We start from the raw sequence: 26,753 nt of genomic DNA on the forward strand, positions 1-26,753 counted from the left end.
CAGAGGTAAGAGGCTAAATTCCCATAATCATCAATCACAGTGGGTTAGACCAAAGAATAAAGTTATGATGTGCGGCAAAATGTTGTTGAGCATCACAAAATGGGAAGTGGCTATAATAAAATAGTCAACGCATTGAAAATACCCATTTCCACCATCATGGCAATAATTAAGAAGTGCCAATCAACTGGAGATGTTATGAATCATCCTGGAAGAGGACGTGTGTCCATATTGTCTCCACGCACGGTGAGGAGGATGGTTCAAATGGCCAAACATTCTCCCAAGGATCACAGCTGGAGAACTGCAGTAATTATATGGGTCTTGGGGTCAAAAAGTATCCAAAACTACAATCAGACATCACCTACATCACCACAAGTTGTTTGGGAGGGTTTCAAGAAGAAAGGAAAAGCCTCTGCTCTCATCCAACAACAAACTCAAGCATCTTCAGTTTGCCAGACACTACTGGAGCTTCATATGCCACTGGGTTCTATGGTCAGATAAAACAAAAAAATAGCTTTTTGGCAGTAAACACCAGAGATGGGTTTGGTGCACACAGAGAGGTAGCCATATGGAAAAGTACTTCATGCCCACGGTTAAATATGATGGTGGAACTTTAATGTTGTGGGGCTGTTTTTATGCCAGAGGTCCTGGACATCTTGTTCGGATACATGGCATCATGGACTCTATCATATACCAACAGATAAAAAATCTAAACCTGATTGCTTCTGCCAGAAAGCTTAAAATGGGCCATGGTTGAATCTTCCAGCAAGACAATGATCCAAAACACACATCAAAATCAACACAAAAATGGTTCACTGACTACAAAAGCAAGGATCTGCCATGGCCATCCCAGTCCCCTGAACCCCATAGAAAACCTGTGGGGTGAACTGAAGAGGAGAGTCCACCGGTGTGCACTTGTTTTTCCTCCAGTTGGCATAACTACAATAACATTTAGGCTCCAACAATGTTTGAAATTATTATTGTATAGTATTTTAAAAATACTACATTCATATAGATGTAAAAACTAACTTGAGATAATTATTATGAATTATATGAATCGCAAGTCTGTTAACTTTGTTTTTTTTTGCAATTTCTGTGCTGATTTTGAGGGAAAATGTGCAGAATTCTATGGAAGAGAATTAAACAAAATAATTTAAGTGAAGCTGAGAGTACTACATCCTTATTTGTAAATGAGAGCATCACCAAATTAGCCAATATACTTATTAAAATATGCAAGGTGCGGAGAATGCATAGAACTTTTATGAATTCCTGATATCACAATTCTGCGGAAATGTGCAGTTTTTCGTTCTGCATGCTGTCTGGGGATGATAACATGCATTTTATTAATTGCATTAAGCATTGTTTTTTTGTTTTGTGTTTTTGTTTTCCCCTGCTGTTCCTGACTCTCAGAACAGACTGCTGTCGAATATGGCACAGAATGATGTAAAGACTTCAATGATACTTTCACATTAGAGCACTAAACTGTCTTTCTTCTGTCCAACTGCAGCGTACAACAGTACAACAATCAGAACAATGGAGGACAGATAACTGTCTGAACAGTTCTGGTGAAGAACAGAATCTCTTTGAGGAGCGAGACATCTCGGGTCCCCAGGGTCCAGGGCCACAGGTGCAGCTCATGTGGGGGCTGCCGCTGAACTCCCACATTTGACAGTAGATCAGGTTCTGTTTGGAGGAATATGATCCATATCCGGTCAGGGAGCCATGCAGCTCCCCTCGCTGTGAGTCATTCCCGCGCTGCACGGATTCGTTACAGAAGCTCATCTGTGATAGATCTGCCAGTGTAACAATGGGAACACTGAATGTCTGCAGCTCGTGTTGAATTTGTGAAATGTGACAAAAGCAAACACGCCTCAAGTGTGTTTGAAATCATTACGTCTTTTTAATTCAAAGCTTTTTTGTCGTCATTTCTCTTAAAGAGCTCATATCATGGAAAACTGGATGTTGGTGTCGTTTTAAAATACAAGAGTTTGATGTTCTATGTGACAATCATAATATTTAGAACTCAAAACTTCCTCCCCAGTTAATCCTAATCATTTATTGAAGTTAGTGTGTGTCATTTCTGCACCACTAGCGGCAAACTGAATTGCAATCTGAGTATTCCGATTTATCAACACTGACTCAACCAATGGCGTGAGTTTGGGGTGGGGTCACCGGCTTGGTTGACCAGTGGCCAATGAGGGAGAGGGAGTGTTTGATACTTGTTGCAATTTTGTTAGGTTGAAGAATAGTTTATTCTACAAAAAGTAACAACAAAAAAAAAGTCCTTAAAATCTAACACCAAAATATATAAATTTAATTAATAAATAAAAATTAAAATACTTGGCTGAAACTAAAAATTATTAATTTAAATTACCATTTGGAATGACTAAAATAATACACTAGTATAAAATCTAGGCTTCAACAACTTAAAAAATATATTGTATAAACTGACTAAACTGGCTAATATGAGATCTAAGATAATATAACAATGAAAATTCTTATTATTAAAAAAAACTTGTATATAATTAAGGATTTTATATAATAATTCAATTGTTTAGAATGACAAAATATTAAAAATGTATATTATATTTTTGTTACACGTTCATCATTTTCAACTACAATATACTGTGTAAATATATATATATATATATATATATATATATATATATATATATATACATACAGTGCATTCAGAAAGTATTCAGACCCCTTACATTTTTTCACATTTTGTTATATTACAGACTTATGCTAAAATGCTTTAAATATATATATATATATATATATATATATATATATATATATATATATATATATATATATATATTTTTATTTATTTTTTTTTTTTTTTTTTTTTTTACATGAATTTACCCCAAACTTAGTTGAAGCACCTTTGGCAGCGATTACAGCCTAGAGTCTTTTTGGGTATGATGCGACCAACTTTGCACACCTGGATTTGGGGATTTTCTGCCATTCTTCTTTGCAGATCCTCTCAAGCTCTATCAGGTTGGATGGGGACCATCGGTGGACAGCTATTTACAAAGTCAAACTCAAAAGTCAAAGCTTTTTTATTGCCATTTGTACAGAGTACAGAGTACTAAGTACAAGGCATTCTTGGGTACTTCTTGCAAATCTGAGACAACATGTATGTGCAAAGAAAGCAAGACAAACAGGGAGTGACAGACAGCAAATTTACATAAGCTTACACAAAAAAAGCAATGTGCATAGAGAATATGTAGTGCAAACGTGTATAGAGCAGGACTAGCCAACCCAGCCCCTGGAGAATATGTAGTGTATATGTAAAATGAGTATGCATATATGCACTCATATATTAATGTGTAATGTAAATATGTATATAAGTGTGTAATAAATAATTATAAATAGCAGCAGTATGTTGAGGTAGCAGCAATGTTATATATATAAAAAAAAAAAACACCAGTTGTGGATGAACAGAAATAATAGTGCAAAAAGGTTGATGGTAAGTGTTCTGAAATGAGTGATACATTATATTAAGTGTGTATGTGAAGGGGTCTATAAAGTTATGTATTAGATGTAACAGTATGATTGAACAGTCTTATGGCAGTGGGGTAGAAGCTGTTACTGTATCTTGATGTGCGTGTGATGATGCACCTGATCCGCTTCCCAGAGGGGAGAAAGGAGAAAAATGGTCGTGCAGGGTGACTAGACTCCTTCATGATGCTTTCAGCTTTCCTGAGACAGCATTTACAGTGGATTTCCTGAACTGCGGAGAGACGCGTGCCTATTATTCTTTGAGCTGTTTTCTCCGCCCCTAGCAGTGCAGTCTTGGCTTGTGATGAGCAGCTGCTGTATCAGGATGTAATGCCTCCGGTGAGAATGGATTCAAGAGCACACCTGTAGAAACTGGTCATGGCTGTTCTGGACTTGCGAGTTTTCTTAAGGCGTCTGATGAAGTGAAGATGTTGGTGAGCTTTTTTGATGGCCGTCTTTACATGCTCAGTCCACTTGAGGGTAGAAGTGAGTGTGACCCCAAGAAATTTAAAACTGTTCACCCTCTCAACAGCATCATCTCCTATATAGATGGGTGCATGCACTGTTCCCTGTTTCCGGAAGTCAATAAACAGCTCCTTTGTTTTGCTGATATTGAGAGCAAGGTTGTTACTCTGGCACCACTCATTCTCAGGTCTCTCTAGAGATGTTCGATTGGGTTCAAGTCCGGGTTCTGGCTGGGCCACTCAAGGACTTTCCCAGAGTTATAGTTGTCCCTAAGCCACTCTTGTGTTGTCTTGGCTGTGTGCTTAGGGTCACCGTCCTGTTGAAAGGTAAACCTTCAGCCCAGTTTGAGGTCCTGAGCACTCTGGACCAGGTTTTCATTACGGATATCTCTGTATTTTGCTGCATTCAGCTTTCCTTCAACCCTGACCAGTCCCCAGTCCCTGCTGCTGAAAAACACCCCCACAGCATGATGCTACCACCACCATGCTTCACCGTTGGGATGTTATTGCATAGGTGATGACCGGTGCCTGGATTTCCTCCAGACATGATGCTTCAAATTGAGGCCAAACAGTTCAAATCTTGTTTCTCACAGTCTGAGAGTCCTTTAGGTGCTTTTTTGTGTGTCTTGCTCTGAGAAGAGGCTTTCATCTGGCCACTATGCCATAAAGCCCAGATCGCTGGAGTGTTGCAGTGATGGTTGTCCTTCTGCAAGTTTCTCCCATCTCCATACATGATCTCTGGAGCTCAACCAGAGTCACCATCCGGTTCTTGGTCACCTCTCTTATCAAAGCTCTTCTCCTCCGATTGCTGAGTCTGTCCAGGCGGCCAGCTCTAGGAAGAGTCCTGGTTGTTCCAACCTTCTTCCTTTTAAGAATTATGGAGGCAACTGTGCTCTTGTGAACCTTCAATGCATCCAAGAATGTTTTTGTAGCCTTCCCCAGATCTGTGCCTCGACACAATCCTGTCTCTGAGCTCTGCAGGCAGTTCCTTTGACCTCATGGCTTGGTTTTTTGCTCTGATATGCATTTTCAGCTGTGATATCTTATATAGACAGCTGTGTGCCTTTCCTAATCATGTCCAATCAATTGAATTTACCACAGGTGGACTCCAATCAAAGTGTAGAAACATCTCAAAAAATTATCCAGAAAAATGGGATGCACCTGAGCTCAATTTCAAGTGTCATGGCAAAGGGTCTGAATACTTATGTCAATGTGATATTGGCACTAAACTGAATTGTAATCTGTTTGAGTATCCTATATATGAACATCGTCTCAACCAATGGCGATAGTTTTGGGCGGGACTACCTTCTGTTGCCAACCAGTGAATAAACAGTTACTTTTGCAATTCTGTTTGGTGCCGTAAGTGGTGCAGAAATTCAGTAATATAGAAGAAACATATAGAAGTCTTAAAGGTACAGTAGCAAATACAATCGGTTTGACTGCAAGGGTCAGAGAGGAGGAGCAAAATAGCCATAAAAAACTAAAGTTTTTTAGGGCAATAAGACAACTAACATGATAAGCAGACTTCAGTGGGGAAAAAAATAAAATGCTAAATAAAGAGTAGGATGTGAATCCTGTAAATTAAACGCTTGTTACTGAAAACCTGTGAGTCGTCTTTGGCAGGAATTGTGTAACCTTGAAAACACCTGCGTTGCAATCAGAGGAGAAGACAGACACACTAGATCTGTGCCAAACCTAGTAAGCTCCCTTTCTGTCTACAACCTAAATAGGCAGCTACCTTCTGAGGCCACGTCCACACTCAAGGCCGATTTATACTTCTGTGTCGAACCTATGCCGTAGCCTGACATGCACATCTTCAAATTAAGAAACACCTGGTAAGAGTTGGTTATATTGCCTATATGCATTGTAAAGTCTTTAAAACGACACCCATTTTGTGTTAAGCGAGTAGTTATTAATTAATTTGATGATTTATTTTTCAGCACGGAACGTCAAAAGTATGCCAAATATTTGATTTTCTGATTGATATTCAACATGTAGAATAAATAATATGTACCTACACTTCAACATGTTCACATACTTTGAACTCATTTTTTATGCTACAATATTTTAATAAATACTTTTGAATCCAGAAATTAAATTTCTTGCATTGCTTTTCTTTATTTAAAAAACATACAGTTAGCATTTTGGCTGCGTACTCTCAGAATGACGCAGACCTATAAATGCAAACCAACGTGTTGGCCACTACGCGGGGTATACGCCGTAGGTTCAACGCAGAAGCATAAATCAGCCTTAATCTGTTTAATTTTGAAGCCTCCGTTTTGTTTCCTTATTTAATCGTTTTCCAAAGTATGCATTAATGGAGAGTATTTTTGAAAGTCTTTGAACGTTTTTGGTGAAGGAAATCAATGCACCTTCAAATGAAAACGTATAAGTGTGGACGTGACTCAAAATTGACTGAAATGGAACGCTCTGTGTTGTGAGCATCCTTAAAGGGATAGTTAACCCAAAAATGTATATTCTCTCATCATTTATTCACCCTCATGCCATCCCAGAGGTGTATGACTTTCTTTCTTCTGCAGAACACAAATGAAGGTTTTTAGAAGAATTTCTCAACATTTTTGATCCATACAGTGCAAGTGAATGGGTGTAAACATTTTGAAGCTCCAAAAAACACATAAAGGAAGCATAGAAGTAATCATACGACTCCAGTGGTTTCAATCAATGTCTCCAGATGTGACTTGATAGGTGTGGGTGAGAAACATATCAATATTGAAGTCCTTTTTTACTATAAATTATCCTCCCTGCTCAGTCAGGTTGCACATTAACTTTCACTTTCACATTCTTCTTCTTGTGTTTTTGGTGATTCACATTTTTCATGCATATCGCCCCCTGCTGGACAGGGAGATGAATTTCAAGCAAAAAAATGACTTAAATATTGATCTGTATCTCACCCACACCTGTCATATCACTTCAGAAGACATGGATTTAACCACTGGAGTTGTTTGGATTACTTTTATGCTGCCTTTATGTGCTTTTTGAAGCTTCAATGTTCTGGTCACCATTCACTTGCACTGTATGGACCAACAGAGCTGAAATACTCTTCTCAAAATCTCATTTGTGTTCTGCAGATGAAAGAAAGTCATACACATCTGGGATGGCATGAGGGTCAGTAAATGATGGGAGAATTTTCATTTTTGGGTGAACTATCCCTTTAAGTGAAGTGCACAAAATACTCGACTCAAAGTGATTTCAATCCATCAAAATTTTAATTTAACATGAGCACGTTGCTAAAATAACAACAACAAAACAAAAAACTCTAAAAGGCATAAAAACAAATATTGGGTGAAGTAGCCTTTTTTCAATTAAGACTAAAGATAATTTTCAGTATATACATAATACAGTATATTTGTATTATTCAGTATATTTATAAATCAACAAAACATGCATTCTGGAATTGCATGCTCTGGGAAGGATACATGCAATTTTGCCTTCAAATTAGGCCAAAATCAGGTATCTTAGAAGTCAGCATAATATTGCTGCCTGAGGTTTGAAATGGTTTTCGTGTCGCGAGTATGATGCCTTAAAATGCTGCCTGTGTAGGCAGCTCACTATCTTAATATTCAAGCTACCGTAAGGTACCATCTTTACCATTAAATTACTCAAAACAAACTCAAGGAGAACAAATGTGTTTCTCAGGGAAAATTCATAATCTTTGGACATCAACCCAGTGCCAGATGATTCTGAGATGTGTGAAAAATTGCCCTAACTGACCAAAATCCCCCAAGAAGGCATCCAAATTCTAGTGAAACATTTTAACGGCACACACAAACACACCTCCAGCCGCCCATCATCATCACAGCAGATCTGTGTGATGTTGTTCAGGAAGGAAAACTCCTCTGCGTTCGACTCTGAAGGTCTCGCAGTTCTGATGACGTTGTCTCTCTCTGTGTGCTCGTCTACGGATAACAGAAGCAATTTCACTCCCACTCGAGTCCTTGAATGTGTATTCATCTTATCAAGAGCCCAAACGCTTCAAGAGTCCAACTGCACCTGCTCGAGCACATGAGGAGCGTTTCAGCTCACCGTCTATTAGCAGTTATATCTACAACCTGGCAAACAGCTGCTGTTGTCACATATGTCCTGGATGCTGATTGGTCAGTATAGCATTCTAGTCATGCTAGAATCCCGCGGTCTATGTTTTGTCGCAGTTTCCCTGGTGAAATGAACACTAGAGGCGCTACAACAACTGTGCGTTTCATTCACTTTCACACAAATCACGACTACAACGGCTGATTGAGACTACATAAACACTTATTTTTCCACTCTTTATTACTCACACACTGCTAAGTTATGGCATCGAAACTCTTTTACTATAATGCATCCTTTCAAAAATGATACATTTTAACGCTTGTATTATACAGACCCACCTACATTTACACAATTATATTAATATGATTCACTTGCACAGTAGCTCAACTGATAGTGTTGGACTTTGGACTTAGAAGACAGCGGTTCGAGACCATTCAAGCACACAAGTGACAGAAGCGACACGAGATGACGTGGTTGTTCATGTCGCATTTTGTTTTAGGACACTATCGGTTAGGTTTAGGTGTTAGTTTAGGGTAAGGATGTCTGTTTTGTTTGCCTCTCATTCGTTAGGTTTAGGTTCAAGTTTTAGGGAGGAATGTTTTACTCGTTATTTACCTTTAAAACATCATCTGATTACGGTACCATTTCACTCGCTTTTGGCGCCCCCCGCTGGACATTTCACTGGGAAACTGCAGCCAAACGTGTAACAAGGCGCGTGATTGCCTTTTGCAAAATGTTGCCACAGTCACGAAATTTTCTAGAAAACATGATATAATAACAGCAATGATGTTTCAATGAAAATACCGTGATCATTTACTCACCCTCATGTTGTTTCAAAACCACCTGACTTTTTTCTTCTGTTGAACACAAAAGAGATGTTAGGCAGAATGTTCTGTCTCAGTCACTATTCACTTTCATTGTGTGCACAAAAGATGTAATGAGAGTGAATAGTGGCTAATATTTAGTCTAACATCTCCTTTTTGTGTTCCATTGAAGAAATAAAGTCATACAGGTTTAAAACAACATGGGGTGACTGAATCTGCATTTTTGGGGTGAACTATCACTTTTACCTTAGTTGACATGTCAGGGACTTGATCGTCTAGTGCAAGCATGACACTTCTTGAATTTACTTAAATAATGCTTTAAAAAAAAGAAATGAAACCAAGGAGTTTGCGTACAGTAGTTTTGTGTTTGTTATCTCAGCTCTGGCCTTGATTGTGCTATATAACACGGAAGGCACCAATTTCCCTCTTATCAGTTGACCGGGCATGAAATAAACATAACTTTCGCAAATGTCTCTGATAGCACCAAACGGCTGATATTAGACGTATATGATCCACAGACGCTGCGATGATGCAATTAAACTGAAAGCGAGTGGAATGCACTTACACAGACAACGCTTCAACAGTGTGACACAAACTAAAACAATAGCTGAATCATCTGACACTTAATTCAAGCTATTTAGCAACAAACGTCAAAAATGTCTTTATGAAGGAAGTTAAAAAAGGCAGAAACATTTAAAGCACGAAAACAGAAAAGAGGGTGAAAACAATGTTTTCTAAAGTTAAATATCAAACTCGAAATGTGACATATTTCTGAGTGAAACAGGATATTTATTTTATCCACAAAGAAATTGATTGGATGGTTTAAAGTGTCTCTACTGTATATGAAGGGTGGTTGAGAAATAAAATGGATTGATGACGTCAGCTTAAAAAGCAAAGTAGTTTCAAAGGCAGAGCAAGTTATTACCTTTTGATTCAAGATGTTTGTTTTTAATCACATGCACTAATGAATTGTGCACAATAAGATAAGTAACGTGTATTAAAACTCCAACACAACCACATCAACACAGACAAACACAACAAGCCAACCCATGGAAGTTTTCTGGACACATTTGAATCTTAAAGATGCAATATGTAATATATTTACTGTACTAAAGCATAAAATGATCATATGTTATCAGAGATTTAGGAAACATGCTAAACTGAAATACTGGCTTCTCTGAAAACAATGCCACAGCCAGTATATTCTACTTTGAAATGTCCGTTCCGGGCAGGAATTTCTGTTTGTGTTTTGGCCTGTGTGATCCTGCCCACTGCCCATATCCCAATAGTATTTCGGCACCCCGGGTTGGGGTGCAGCCATGGAAGCCAGCAATACATCTAGCTAACATTGATAGAGTTATAAAAAATCCACATGAGCTGGTTTATAATTTGCAAACAATAAAAACCATTGCAAATGTATACATTAGCTGATCAACTTACAGTGTAAGGCTCATTGCTTGCCATTGTCAGTATGCTCGTTCCTGTTGCGTGTCCTCAACCTGGCAACCCGTGTGAGCTTCCAGTCTGGGGAGGGGGTGCGGGGGAGACAACTCTCTCCAATATTTAGAATTTGGACTGCAGTACCCATTTTAAACGCTTGATGTCAATGTTACATATTGCTCCTTTAAAGTAAGACACATTGTACAAGCAGAACTTTGTTCAATAACAACAGTGTGTCGAGTCTTTGTTTGCGAGTTACAGCAGCTGAGACAGTAAATCCAGTGTAAAATCTGCACCAGCTGCGAGGTATTTCTGATTCAAAGCAACACGCAGGGGCTTCGATTATTTTAGGTGAGGGTGAGCAGCATGTGTCGATGTGTGTTCATCTGTATTTGTGTGTGGTCTGTGTGAAAGTTGAATTGATTTTACAGCCTGACGCCCAACTGCGTGTTTAACAAGTGTATGTCAGTAGATCACTTTTCCACATCTCATAGACGTCACCAAATGCCTCACCAAAGAGTGAAAACCCAAAACCAACAGAAGACAGATGGCAGACTTTAGTCCATTTAGTTTTAACCTGTAAATTAAACCACAAATAATGATCTCGTAATAATCAATTTTAACCCTAATATTGTGACACCAGCACTGCAAAAAAAAAAAAAAAAAAGAAAATGTAGAATAAGAAATAATGACTCACGAATCAGAATGGCATTAGATATTTAAGTCTTGCTTTTAGAGAAATTGTTCAAAATTTGGTGGGGTTCATGTGTAAAACCAGAAAAAACTACTTCCCAAAGGGGTAAGAAAAATAAACTTGCTTTCCCTTTGAATCAAGATTTTTTTTTCTCACCCCACTGGCAAATATATATATTTTTCCTGCTGTCTGTCAGATTGTGCATAAAAGCATGAATGCCTCACCACAGTGTAAAATAAAAGCAAAACCAATGGCAGAGAGACAGCAGACTTTGGTGTATTAAGCTTGTATACATGTTAAACCAAAAATATAATTCCTTAATAACCAATTTTACCCCCAATATTGTGACATCTGTCAGATTGCACAAAAGCAGCAATCACCTGTTGAATAAGAAACTGAATTCCTCTAATAAAAGCATATTTTTATGGGTAGTTAACACAAAATGCTCATGGGAAGTTGACATTACCTGCGGTGTGACTTGCTAAACTATTCATTTTAAACAGCATTTAGCTCATTAGTTGAGAGAATGTATTGAAAAGACATTTAAATGTTTATCTGTCACACTGCAGGACTATTTAAAAAGCCAGAAAGTTATTAAAATAGTGAAAAACGTTTTAAAAACAGTTACATGATTGAAGATTTACACTTCCCTTATACATTCCTGCACATTTTAACCTGAAATAGTGATGTTGATGTTTTGCATCAACTACCCATGTATACATTAAACAGAATGTATGTTATAGCTCTCTCCAGCACATATTTGGCAAACGTAGCAATGCACTTCTGGCACTTGTCCGACAAATATTCTAAACATGAAACACAGTGTGCAGTGACACAAACAGACATGAGTCTCATAACAGCACGCAAAAATAGATTTATCCTTCACAGACGGACAAAGATCACCGTAAATACAACCCACTAACTGCAGAAAGTTCATGCCTGATACTCACCCTGAGCGGACGAGTGCAGCGTCATCAGACCCAACAGAACCAGCAGTCGCGTCCACCGCGTTCCCGTCCAAACCTGTAGCTCCATCCCTGAGACTCAAGCCGCCCGCGCGTGTGTCGCCCGCCTCGGAAACACACACACACACAGCTCTGTCCACAGTTAGTCCACACTGATGGCCGGGCTGTGATGAGAGAGAGAGACAGTGAGAGAGAGAGAGAGAGGGTGTTACTCTGTGTTTGGGACATCCCCTTCTCTCCGGACACCTTGTGGAGAGACAATAAAAGCGGTAGCTGATCGGCCTCCAGTGGCTCCTCCTCAAAGCTCATGCACAGGGGAGGGCAGCCGCAGAAAGGAGGCCAGGGGCAGGAGGGGCAAGAGGGGCAGGAGGAGGCTCAGTGACTGACCCCCACAGACACAACGACAGAAAAACAGCCCCCAGAGCTTGGTGGGCCGCCCCTGAGATCAGTCATGTGACCACGCTAGACTACACTGCACTGACAAAACAGCAACACATACAGACAACAGCGTTAGTTTGAATTCAGTTTGGATTGTTTTATTAATACATTTTTTGTTAAAATGTGATTAGTGCATAATCCACAATCTACAAAATTCTGGGTGGTTGCCAGTGTCTCTATGCAGTTGCTAGGATGATTGTCAAAGTGTCGCTATGTGGTTGCTGGGGTGTTCTGGGTGGTTGCCAAAGTGTTGCTTTGCAGTTGCTAGTGTGGATTGCCAAAGTGTTGCTATGCGGTTGATAGGGCATTCTGGGTGGTTGCCAAAGTGTTGCTATGCTGTTGCTAGGGCATTCTGGGTGGTTGCCAAAGTGTTGCTATGCAGTTGCTAGGGCATTCTGGGTGGTTGCCAAAGTGTTGCTATGCTGTTGCTAGGGCATTCTGGGTGGTTGCCAAAGTGTTGCTATGCTGTTACTAGGGTGGTTGCCAAAGTGTTGCTATGTGGTTGCTAGGGCATTCAGGATGGTTACCAAAGAACTGCTATGCAGTTGCTTGGGCATTCTGGGTAGTTGCCAAAGTGTTGCTATGAAGTTAATAGGGTGGTTGCTGAAGTGTTTTTATCCGGTCACTAGGGCATTCTGGGTGGTTGCCACAGTGTTGCTATGCGGTTGCTAGGGTGTTCTTGGTGGTTGCCAAAGTGTTGCTATGCTGCTGCTAGGACATTCTGGGAGGTTCCCACAGTGTTGCTATGCGGTTGCTAGGGTGTTTTTCAAAGTGTTGCTATGCAGTTGCTAGGGTGTTCTGGGTGGTTGCCACAGTGATGCTATGTGATTGCTAGGGTGGTTGCCAAAGTGTTGCTATGCTGTTGATAGGACATTCTGGGTGGTTGCCAAAGTGTTGCTATGCCATAGCAAGGGCATTCTGGGTGGTTGCCAAAGTGTTGCTATACAGTTGCTAGGGCATTCTGGGTGGTTGACAGCATGTTGCTATGCAGTTGCTAGGGTGGTTGCCAAAGTGTTGCTATGTACCTGCTAGGGCGTTCTGGGTGGTTGCAAAAGTTTTGCTATGCAGTTATAGAACTAGGGTGGTTGCAAAGTGCTGCTATGCAGTTACCAGGGTGGTTACCAAAGTGTTGCTATGCAGTTACCAGGGTGGTTGCCAAAGTGTTATGCGGTTGCTAGGGCATTATGGGTGGTTGCCAAAGTGTTGCTATGCAGTTGCTAGGGCGTTCTGGGTGGTTGCAAAAGTGGTGCTATGCAGTTACAGTACTAGGGTGGTTGTCAAAGTGTTGCTCTGCAGTTGCTAGGGTTTTCTGGGTGGTTGCCAACATTTTGCTATGCAGTTACTCAGGTGGTTGCCAAAGTGATACGCGGTCGCCAGGGCATTCAGAGTGGTTCTCAAAATGTTGTAATGTGGCTATTGAGGTGGTTGCCACAGTGTTGATATGTGGTTGCTTGGGCAGTCTAGTGATTGCCAGTGTTTTGCTATGCGGTTGCTAGAGCACTCTGGGTGGTTGCCATAGTTTTTTATGCGGTTGCTAGCGTGGTCATCAAAGTGTTGCTCTGTGGTTGCTGGGGTGTACTGGGTGGTTATTAGAGCATTGCTAGTGTATGCTGTTGCTAAGGTGTTCTGAGTTGTTTATAGCTCATTGCTATGCAGATGCCATAACACTGCTAGGTGGTTGCTTACTGGCCCAACAAAACGTAAGAACAAACAGTTAGATTTTTACATTTACTGAAGAAAATGTGAGTGGTATTTGCCCGGGTAAAACTCGGGTTGCTATACATTGCTAGGGTGTTCAGGGTGGTTGCTATGTAGTTGCTTACTGTTCCAAATCAAAAGAGTCAAAAGTGTGTGTTTATTTCACCTGTTTTATCATGTGCCAGGTGATAATCATAACTGATCTCTTAGTAAAGTAATAGCACACCTCTTCTCAATACTACTAGTCATGCCTGACTTACTAATCATAGATCAACCTTGTTAATCACAAGCAAAAGCAACATCTTAGTAGTTCAAGGCAAAATTCTGCATTTAGTTTGACATCAAAACATCACAGTCGCAGTGCTGTAAATACTTCTTCCTGTGGGGCTGGTTAAGCATTTCCTCTTCGGGGTGCTAGCAGGTGATTGACAGCTCATTATGGGTCAGTTAAAGAACACAAAGCAGCCGGTGAAAACACACAAGAGCAGAAGCGGCGCATGACAAAAGCCATTCACACGTCAGGTGATTGTGAGACTCACCTCGAGGCCACGACACGCCCCCTCTCGCCCTAATCTCCTGTGAAAACTCACCCGAACCCACCAGTCAAAGACTCGCGGTCAGCTACAACTTAAGCCGATTAACTGCACTATTTCAGAGATTACATCAAGACAACAGGAATTTCACATGAGAAATTACTGGAATGAATGTTTGAGAAACTTCACACCTCAGACCCAATGAGGTCAAACTCACTAATACTACTGCTAATAGTCAGTGTTAGAGATGTATCTCATCCTGCAGTGTTTGTGCTTCAGACATGAATGATCCCTCAAATCATGTGTGTTGTTGAGGAGAGGTGTACTAGGACTTTATTAACAGATCACACAAATCATTTTCACCTGAAAAAGTCCCATAGACTTACATTGAAAGAGGGACTCCAGTCAGATCTAGAGAGCAGACTATCACAGAGAACCGATTTGGAAAAGTCAGCAACTACCTTTTTGTGTTTGTAGTGTGTACCGCTGTAACCCTGCTTTCAACTAGCTGAACTGAGATGAATTGATTAACTCTATTGAGATGAGAGAGAGTGAATGTCCTTAACTGTGAGATGAATCACTCGTCCTGCTGTGTCTCCCTCACATCTCCCTCCAATGCTCCGCATTTTCCTCTGTTCTCTGGCCACGGCGCTCCACAGAACTCTGGAGGTGTGTGTGTGTAGCTATACTTTAGGGACAAACTTATACCCAAATGAGCTAAATCTGACAAAGCCTCCCTTTGGGGACATTTAGGAATGCTCTCATTTGGAAAAAGAAATATACATAAATGATATATTTGGGTGTTTCTTCAACTTCAGGTAAATTTTTATTAAGACAAAAAGAAAAAATCCCGTACACTACCATAGTGTGCAAAACACGTTCAAGAATTTATCTGATGCATAATATATTTTTTCTTACGCAACTTCCAGGAGTGTGAGGGGCTTTGATTCATAGGTTGATTTTTATTAAAAGAAATTTTAACTTTTTGTTATATGATGGTCTTACTACAACTGAAAAAGAAAAATGTAACCAAGTATTCATCACTTATTTTTGGCACTTATAAACTGGTAACAATTTAAAATAAGGTTCCATTTGTTAACATTAATTAACAACATTACTTAACACAAACTAACAATACTTTAAAAGTGTATTAATCTTAGTTATCGTTAATTTCAACCTATACTAATACATTTTCAAAATCAAAAGATTATGTTAAAATTATTAATGAAAATATTTTATTTTGACTCCAGCCAGGTCTCCTAAGCAACCAAATTGGCCCGGTTGCTAGGGAGGGTAGAGTCACATGGGGTAACCTCCTCGTGGTCACGATTAGTGGTTCTCACTCTCAGTGGGGCGTGTGGTAATTTGTGTGTGGATCGCGGAGAGTAGCATGAGCCTCCACATGCTGTGAGTCTCCGCGGTGTCATGCACAACGAGTCACGTGATAAGATGCGCAGATTGACGGTCTCAGAAACGGAGGCAACTGAAACTTGTCCTCCGCCACCCGGATTGAGGCGAGTAACCGCGCCACCACGAGGACCTGCTAAGTAGTGGGAATGGGGCATTACAAATTGGGGAGAAATAGGGGATAAAATTCTATATAAAAATATATATATTATATATTATACTGTATATATACACACACAATATATATATATATATATATACACAAACACACACACACACACACATACATATATACACATACACAATATATATACACACACACACACACATATATATATATATATATATATATATGCAAATGCAAAAACATTTTCTTTTAGGGTTTGCATTGGGCTATAGCAATTATAATTAACTGTATATAAAACAATAGAAAAAAATGATTAACAAAGTAAATCTTTTAGAGTACGTTTTCTTACTCTGTCATCATTATAATTCACTTTATATAAAAACAACAGAAGTCTATAATGTGTCTTATTCAACAATGTAAGAATGCGTGTGAATAAGTGTTTGTGTAAAGGAGGGAGGACAGAGTGAAAAACACTGAGAACATTCGAGCGAGTGCAGTGGGGCGGCAGTAATGTGATCCACTCTTTTAATGCGGCACTGCCGCTGTCAGGCCTGATTTGGTGAGTGCTAGATTACATGCGATCAGGGTGACCCCTTGGGTCGCTCTAGCGGTATGAGCTGTGAGTAGGTCAGGGCCGCTCACACACTCCTGCGAGCTCTATCAAACGCCCAGCATGATGCCCGCTTGCCCCGCGTGAAGAATGAGAGGGGGGAGGCTACACACAACACAAACCGCACCGGAACTTTCTCTGAAAACTGGCTCGGAAATTCAGCCCAGGATAATGAGTGTTTCATCATCGGTTTATTCAATTAAACATGATTCTGACAGGAAGTAATAAAACAGCAAAAGAGAATGTACGTCCATAGTAAAGCACTAAAAAAGACAATATAGAAATATGCAAGGTCTGAAACTAATCCTTTTGAATTGTGCATCTAAAAAAATATACTAAATATTCAAAAATAAAACACATTATTTGTATATATAGCATTGCATTTGTATTGCATCTTCAGCATCAATATAACAAACGTCAGACATGCGCTTTTGGAGCGCTTCACTTTGGAAGCATCACATCTCACTAGTTTCCTGCGCCTCTGGGCATAAGTGGTATTTTTAGGACAATGTGCTGAATTTAACCTAGTTTGTAATGCATCTTGAGATCCCAGCTCGGTCCAGCTGTCTTTGAGCACAAAAGTGCGTCTGTGGAAGACTGTATGCTGTCTGCTCGTTAGTTTGATGAGGTGTTTTGTACAGCTGGAGTCGCGCTGACTGCCCCCTACTGAATCAAGGTGGAACATCAACCTTGAATTGCTCCGATAGTAGGAACATTCCTTATTACGGAATTTACTTACAGGTCGGGGGCATGACTATTTTTATTTGCACTGATGTTGTAATAAAAATGTTTTAATACAGATTTATTGATGCTGAAAATCAGTAAATATGTAGAGCTAATTGTACTCTTAAGATTAAATATAGCCCATTTTATATTTTTAAAAATAACAGTGTGAACGCAAAATGGACTGAGACCCCATAATTGGTAAAGTGGGCCAAAAAGAGATCTGAGTCCACTTTCAAGGCCAAGGACAAAGTGAACTGGCTCCCTTCTACCTCAGTTCACTTTTTGGCCCACTTAGGCTGTATTTTTGGTCCACTTTACCAGTTACGGGGTCTCAGTCCTTTTTTCATTTACACTCTGTGTCATTTGTGGGACTGAGACCACTTTAAAAATATAATCTTTGTAATAATAATTATAATTATTAATAATAGTAACTACAAATTAACTTATAAAATAATATAAACATGTTTAATGCTCTCAAAATGAATAAGCAGCATGAGAACAGGTGTCTATATTCAATAAAACGTCTTTTATTGATCTTTAGCATCATTATTATGTAATTGTGTATTATTACATATTGTTTTTTACATTAAATCCAGTATTTTTAATATAAAAATGCAATGCATTCCATTCTGTTGCATTACTTTTCTATTTTAAAGGCAAAATTCAACATTCAATCATGATAGATTAGTCTTTATTTTATACATTTTTTTGGATTTTCTCCCCATTTCTTCCCAATTTGGAATGCTCAATTCCCAATGCGCTCTAAGTCCTCGTGGTGGCGTAGTGACTCTGTGTCTGAGACCGTCAATCCACACATCTTATCACGTGGCTTGTCGAGCGCGTTACCACGGAGACCTAGCGCGTGTGGAGGCTTCACACTATTCTCCGTGGCATCCACGCACAACTCACCACTCTCCCCACCGAGAGCGAGAACCACATTATAGTGACCAAAAGGAGGTTACCACATGTGACTCTACCCTCCCTAGCAACCGGATCAATTTGGTTGCTTAGGAGACCTGGCTGGAGTCACTCAGCACGCCCTGGATTCAAACTCCCGACTCCAGGTGTGGTAGTCAGCGTCTTTACTCGCTGAGCTACCCAGGCCCCCGGTAGATTAGTCATATTAAAGACAAATAATAAGATTAGTCACAATTAATGTTTAGTCTACTGACAGCCTTGGATTACTTCCATTCATAGAGTATAAAAGTAGTATATTCCTGTCCTAATCTCTTAACTTTCATGCAGCAAGGCATCTGGTTAGACCCTCAAATCTTCATTTGCACAGAACACTAAATAAAGACCTTTGAGTTTGTTTCGTGTGCAGTTTACAATACTTTAATATGCTTAAAAATAAAGGTTCCAAAAAGGGTGTTTCGCAACGATGCCATAGAAGAACCATTTTGATTCCCCAAAGAACCTTTCAGTAAAAAGAACCATTTTGAAGAACCCTTGTCTAGTCTAAAGAACCTTTTTTCCAAACAAAGAACATTTTGTGCAATGGGAAGGTTCCATGGACGATAAAGGTTCTTCATGGAACCATGTATGCTGCTAAAGAACCTTTATTTTTAAGAGTGGTATTTTTATGAGAGCTATATTTTAGACAGCCCCTGGTCACTGTATGGAAAAGAGCAGTGATAACATCACCTATTGTGTTCCACAGAAGAAATTAGTTCTACAGTGACAATTTTTATTTTTGGTGAACTATCCCTTTCAGTGATTTTATTACTGTTGGAAATCAAATTACCCACCAAACCAGTGGCGAAACACACAAACGGTTGCGTTAAACGTCACTCATCAGCACCAGAAAAGACAAGAGTAAGACTGTACTGTGAGGATTTATTCTCTCTCTGTCTCTCTCATGTTGCTGGAAAATCTGTCAGACAACCGCAAAATTCACAACTCAAGTGAGGAACAAAGACAGAGAAAGTGAGAGGGCTCAAGCGGTCTCAGGTTTCAATAGCCGCTGACGGAATGCGACCATAAGCGATGTTCCAGCTGACAGCAGCGCTGACCCCTGCGACTGTGAAATTTCAACGGCCGATTTTCAGCGTTTGAGAGTTTGGTCACGGAATCTGTGAAAGCCGTACACTTCCTTGAAGACAACAGCTGCATGCAGGTGGGAAACTCAATCAGATCCCAAAACCCAACAGTCTCAGATCATCAGTGACACAAGCTTCCTTCACCACTCTACACCTCCTGATCTGCACTTACGACACAGAACTCTCTTCATCTCAGGGACTGCAGTCTCACAGAGCATTATGGTGAACCAAAACAATATTTTAATGCAAAACTACCCACCATTAAAAGGACTGATTACTTCCATTTATACGTGGAACCACAATTAAAAAACTTATGGTGCATTCACGTCATTTCAGAATTATCGTAATTACGAGATTCGTACTTGTAAACAAAGTTCACCTCTTTGTAGAAATCGTAATTCTATAAAAGCTCCAACTTGACAGTCATGATGTCATGTAAAAAGAAGCAAAATATCAGTGGCCTCAACAGTTAAAGGGTTAGTTCACCCAAAAATGAAAATTCAGTCATTGTTTACTCACCCCTGTGTTGTTATAACCCTATATGACTCACTTTATTTTTCTTAACACAAAGGGAGAAATTGTGTAAAAATGTTGTGCTCAGTGATGTCATACAATGGCAGTTTATGGTGACCAACTCTTCAAGCTTCAAAAGGATGCAAAAGTATAATTCAGAAGTCTAATAAATTATTCCATGAATCGCATGATTGTAATGAAATCATATGATGAGGTTTGGGGAGAATCTAAAGTATTAGTTAGTGAAATTGTTGACTGACCGTTACTCTGCGCGTTCATGCTGAGACTGCATTAGAGAAACAATTCAATCAGCCCCCTCGCGACATGGGCCGTTCAAGAGAAAACACGTATGCAGTGTATTTTTAACTGAAATAATTCATTCATTGCAATAATCGCCTGAATAGTCATCAATAAAATAATCGGTTGCACAAAAGTCCTGCAGCCTCAAGTCTGCTCTCTAGATCTGACTGGAGTTCCTCCTTCAATGTAAGTCTATGGGATTTTTCTTAATAAAGTACCAGCACAACTCTCCTCAACAACACATCATTCATGTCTGGAGCACAAACACTGCAGGACGAGTTACATGTTGATGTTCACTCTTCTATTGTAACACAGACCAGTGTATTTCTTCAAACTAACCTTCACACTTCTTAACATCACTTCAACAATCACCTTGCTAAAGATAGACAGTAAAAGTTTCAAAGTTTTCATTAGCAGTTGAATTGTTGTGGTTGTTGAGAATTTCTTGAGGTCTCAACAGCGTCCTTTTCAAGCCCTCAGCATCCCAACTGTGAGCCGCTGGTGAGCGAGAGAAAGACCGTCCTCATGAATATGCAAAGCCGACACAATGATATGCCACAGAGCGCCGAACAATCACTGAGGCTTTGAAGTCACCGGGAACGCTGTGTAAGGCAAATCAAGACTCTCCAGAGGACTAAGACATCGTCACAGCAAGAATCTTTCTAAAGAGGGAACAGCCACAGTAAAAATTAACCACTATTTCTCTCACTCTGGAGAAAGAGAGATTTAAAATAAAGTGCTGATGCCAGTGTACCACAGCGTGACATTTAACAAGAGCTCTGAAATGTTGAGAGAAAGTTTAGAAAGTAAAATCAAAGTGGGAATTGCTTTGTTACGCCTGTGTCAGGGGAAAACATTAATATCTTTATGCATGGTAATATAAAAAGCTGAAGTGTTTCTGCGCTACTAGCAACACCAAATGGAATTGTTAAAAAGAAAGTTTTAAACAGATTTCCAAACACTCCTCCTGTCTTCCATTGGTCAAACAAACAGACAGTCCTGCCCTTCACTCACACAATCGGTTGAGTCAATGTTGCCGTATCGAGCTGGTCGGGATGCTCAAATATTTCAGCTTTGGATTTTTTCCCCTTTTTCTCCAAATTTGGAATGCACAATTCCCAATGCGCTCTAAGTCCTCATGGTGGCATAGTGACTTGCCTCAATCCGGGTGGCGGAGGACGAATCTCAGTTGCCTCCACATCTGAGACTGTCAATCTTATCACGTGGCGAGTTACCGTGGAGACGTAGCGCATGTGGAGGCTTCACGCTATTCTCCACATCATCCACGCGCCCCATTGAGAGCGAACCATATTATAGCGACCACGAGGAGGTTACCCCATGTGACTCTACCCTCCCTAGCAACCGGGCCAATTTGGTTGCTTAGGAGACCCAGCTGGAGTCACTCAGCACACCCTGGATTTGAACTCACGACTCCAGGGGTGGTAGCCAGCATCTTTACCACTGAGCTAACCAGGCCCCCTCTGAAGGGGTTTTTAAAGATTTCCAGTTTCAGTGGCATTCCCAAAATTAAAGGGGTATAACTCGGCAAAACAAAAACAAAACAAAAAAAAGGAGGGTCAAGTGATTGGTGTCATTTTAAAGAAAAAATGTCAATTTATTTTAATGATATAGATTATGATGAATACATATCATGAAAACAGATTCAGTATGTAGAGTTGAAGTATCATTTGATTTATTAATTTCTTAATTTGTAATTTTTTATCGTTCCTTGCCCAGTTTGTTCATCTGGCTTTTTTTTTTTTTTTTTTTTTGAGGTCATCAAAAACAGTGACGTTTTGGAGCAACTTCCAAAATGGCCGCCGAACAGTGGTAGCACATGTTCGCAAATAACTCAAGAACGAAACATTTGATTGGCTCCAAATAAAAAGTAAAATGATACCAACAAATGTGTGCATTTTGTTCTCTTGCTTTCTGTCTTTTTTATATTTCAAAATAACACTGTAAGTGGGCTTATTTGGGTCACTTCCAATACACATGCAAACACAACAATGACTAAAGGTTTGTTTTATCCTTTCAAAGCATACAGAAATGATTTTCGTAATGAGATTTCACAGTATGAGTTTCATACTGTGCCATTTGAGTCATCATTGAGTTTGTGTCATGCATTTGGCGCCATCTCCTGGTGGCCATATGTAATTACAGGGAATGGTCACATGACTCTCTGCCAAATATGGAGGATTATCACCGCTGGCTGGAGCCATCTGAACCTAATCTTATTGGTTTAGCGTTCCATGATGCTACATCATTTTCGATGATGTCATCTGATCCACGAAAGCTAACATGTTTACAGATTGCAAGATGTTGTGTGTACTGTCAATTATCTAATAATCTAGGCATTCGATTACTTTGTGTTAGGGCTCGATTGAAAGATAATCGCCTCCTCTAAGTAACGTGATATGTGATATTTAATGTTCTGTTTATATTCCATGAAGTTATAAGCGATAACGTGGTATATGAGCAACACCTGTTCACATGAAACATGTATGTCAAAGATATCTACTTAGTTATTTCTTGTTATATTTTTGTCTGTAAGTTAAACAAATAGGCTGGTTGCATTCTACTCTGAGAGATTTCCAACAACATATGACACATGGCTATTTGATGAGTTTGATGTTTTTACTGATTACAATATAATATATAGTGCAAAATTATTGATAAATTATAAAAACCGAACACTTCTGATTAGTAACACCATGATTATCTGTGGTACAAGGTGAATTTACTTTAAAAGAAATGACAATATCAGCACATCAAACCACTTACAAAATCAGAGCTGATATGATGACAAAACGTGCCTGAGCACAGTGTATCTTCACTTCTCACTTTATGACTGTTTTGGACGCATAAAGATTTGCAGGTCATAATTATACATTTGGAAAAACGGGCATGCACCCACGCATTTATTATTGTGTTTCATGCCAAGAGAGAATTCTGCAAATGCCAAGTGGTGAGAGGATGCCTGTAAATATGTCACCTGCAAGGCATTAGTATGTTTCATCACAGAAATATATCACTTTTCCAAAGCAAATGCAGCTCATAATAACAACAAAAGCTTAAAACTCCACAGCAGATGTGCTGACTGACTGTGGTGAACTTAGATCCAGCATTGCAAGACCATTCCAAAATAACTGTGTTGTGTCTACATGTGGTCATCTGTTTTTGGGTTATAACAACGACAGGGTAGTGGCAAATTGGTAATTAAATATCTTAGCTAGTAATCCAAAATAGTTGATTAATAAACCAACTAAACAAACAAACTCACTAACCTATGAAAAAAAAAATACTAAAACAAAATAACAAACAAATGAACTAATCTAACACGCAAACTCATTAAACAAACAAAACAAACAAACAAAATAAACTAATTACTAAACTAACAAACTAATTAACTAACTAAACAAACAAAAAAGAAACTAATTACTAAACTAACAAACTAATTAACTGACTAAACAAACAAAAAATAAACTAATTACTAAATTAACAAACTAATTAACTGACTAAATAAAAAACAAATGAAATAATCTAACAAGCAAACTCATTAAACAAAAACTAACAAAATAAACTAATTACTAAACTAACAAACTAATTAACTGACTAAACAAACAAAAAAGAAACTAATTACTAAACTAACAAACTAATTAACTGACTAAACAAACAAAAAATAAACTAATTACTAAATTAACAAACTAATTAACTGACTAAATAAAAAACAAATGAAATAATCTAACAAGCAAACTCATTAAACAAAAACTAACAAAATAAACTAATTACTAAACTAACAAACTAATTAACGAACAAACAAAAAACAAACAAATTACTAAACTAACAAACTAATTAACTGACTAAACAAAAACAAATGAACTAATCTAACAAGCAACCTCTTTAAACAAAATAAACAAAAACTAAAACTCAACTAATTACTAAACTAACAAACTAATTAACAAACAAAAACAAACTAATTACTAAACTAACAAACGAATTAACTGACTAAACAAATAAAACAAACACACAAAAACTAACTAATTGCTAAATTAACAAACTAATTAACTGACTAAACAAACAAACAAACACACAAAAACTAACAAACTAATCTAACAAGCAAACTCATTAAACAAATACACAAAAACTAACAAACTAAACTAACAAGCAAACTCATTAAACAAATACACAAAAACTAACAAACTAAACTAACAAGCAAACTCATTAAACAAATACACAAAAACTAACAAACTAAACTAATTACTAAACTAACAAACTAATTAATTGACTAAACAAACACACAAATACACAAAAACTAACAAACTAATTACTAATCTAACAAACTAATTAATCGACTAAACACACAAACACACAAAAACTAACAAACTAAACTAACAAGCAAACTCATTAAACAAATACACAAAAACTAACAAACTAAACTAATTACTAAACTAACAAACTAATTAATTGACTAAACAAACACACAAATACACAAAAACTAACAAACAAACTAATTACTAAACTAACAAACTAATTAATCGACTAAAAAACAAACACACAAAAACTAACAAACTAAACTAACAAGCAAACTCATTAAACAAATACACAAAAACTAACAAACTAAACTAACAAGCAAACTCATTAAACAAATACACAAAAACTAACAAACTAAACTAATTACTAAACTAACAAACTAATTAATTGACTAAACAAACACACAAATACACAAAAACTAACAAACTAATTACTAATCTAACAAACTAATTAATCGACTAAACACACAAACACACAAAAACTAACAAACTAAACTAACAAGCAAACTCAATAAACAAATACACAAAAACTAACAAACTAAATTACTAAACTAACAAACTAATTAATCGACTAAACAAACAAACACACAAAAACGAACAAACTAAACTAACAAGCAAACTCATTAAACAAATACACAAACTAACAATCTAATTAATTGACTAAACAAACAAACACACACACACAAAAACTAACAAACTAATTACTAAACTAACAAGCAAACTCATTAAACAAACAAACAAATCCTAACAAACTAAACTAATTACTAAACTAACAAACTAATTAACTGACTAAACAAACAAAAAAGAAACTAATTACTAAACTAACAAACTAATTAACTGACTAAACAAACAAAAAATAAACTAATTACTAAATTAACAAACTAATTAACTGACTAAATAAAAAACAAATGAAATAATCTAACAAGCAAACTCATTAAACAAAAACTAACAAAATAAACTAATTACTAAACTAACAAACTAATTAACTGACTAAACAAAAACAAATGAACTAATCTAACAAGCAAACTCTTTAAACAAAATAAACAAAAACTAAAACTCAACTAATTACTAAACTAACAAACTAATTAACAAACAAAAACAAACTAATTACTAAACTAACAAACGAATTAACTGACTAAACAAATAAAACAAACACACAAAAACTAACTAATTGCTAAATTAACAAACTAATTAACTGACTAAACAAACAATCAAACACACACACAAAAACTAACAAACTAATCTAACAAGCAAACTCATTAAACAAATACACAAAAACTAACAAACTAAACTAATTACTAAACTAACAAACTAATTAATTGACTAAACAAACACACAAATACACAAAAACTAACAAACAAACTAATTACTAAACTAACAAACTAATTAATCGACTAAAAAAACAAACACACAAAAACTAACAAACTAAACTAACAAGCAAACTCATTAAACAAATACACAAAAACTAACAAACTAAACTAACAAGCAAACTCATTAAACAAATACACAAAAACTAACAAACTAAACTAACAAGCAAACTCATTAAACAAATACACAAAAACTAACAAACTAAACTAATTACTAAACTAACAAACTAATTAATTGACTAAACAAACACACAAATACACAAAAACTAACAAACTAATTACTAATCTAACAAACTAATTAATCGACTAAACACACAAACACACAAAAACTAACAAACTAAACTAACAAGCAAACTCAATAAACAAATACACAAAAACTAACAAACTAAATTACTAAACTAACAAACTAATTAATTGACTAAACAAACACACAAATACACAAAAACTAACAAACTAATTACTAAACTAACAAACTAATTAATCGACTAAAAAAACAAACACAAAAACTAACAAACTAAACTAACAAGCAAACTCATTAAACAAATACACAAAAACTAACAAACTAAACTAACAAGCAAACTCATTAAACAAATACACAAAAACTAACAAACTAAACTAATTACTAAACTAACAAACTAATTAATCGACTAAAAAAACAAACACACAAAAACTAACAAACTAAACTAACAAGCAAACTCATTAAACAAATACACAAAAACTAACAAACTAAACTAACAAGCA

General features: G+C 37.6%; 1 protein-coding gene across 2 annotated transcripts in view; it reads right to left on the bottom strand.

Annotated features, from left to right (window-relative positions):
* LOC127433083 (bone morphogenetic protein receptor type-1B-like) overlaps positions 1-26,753 on the bottom strand; it is a 131,073-nt gene that overhangs the window by 23,024 nt on the left and 81,296 nt on the right. For both annotated transcript variants that reach the window (XM_051684737.1, XM_051684735.1), the window contains one exon: positions 11,927-12,105. In XM_051684737.1, the coding sequence (XP_051540697.1) occupies positions 11,927-12,011 (85 nt within the window). In that variant the 5' untranslated portion in view covers positions 12,012-12,105. The remainder of the gene's footprint in view (positions 1-11,926; positions 12,106-26,753) is intronic.

Source organism: Myxocyprinus asiaticus, chromosome 42 (assembly GCF_019703515.2).
Source record: "Myxocyprinus asiaticus isolate MX2 ecotype Aquarium Trade chromosome 42, UBuf_Myxa_2, whole genome shotgun sequence".
NCBI lineage: Eukaryota > Metazoa > Chordata > Actinopteri > Cypriniformes > Catostomidae > Myxocyprinus > Myxocyprinus asiaticus.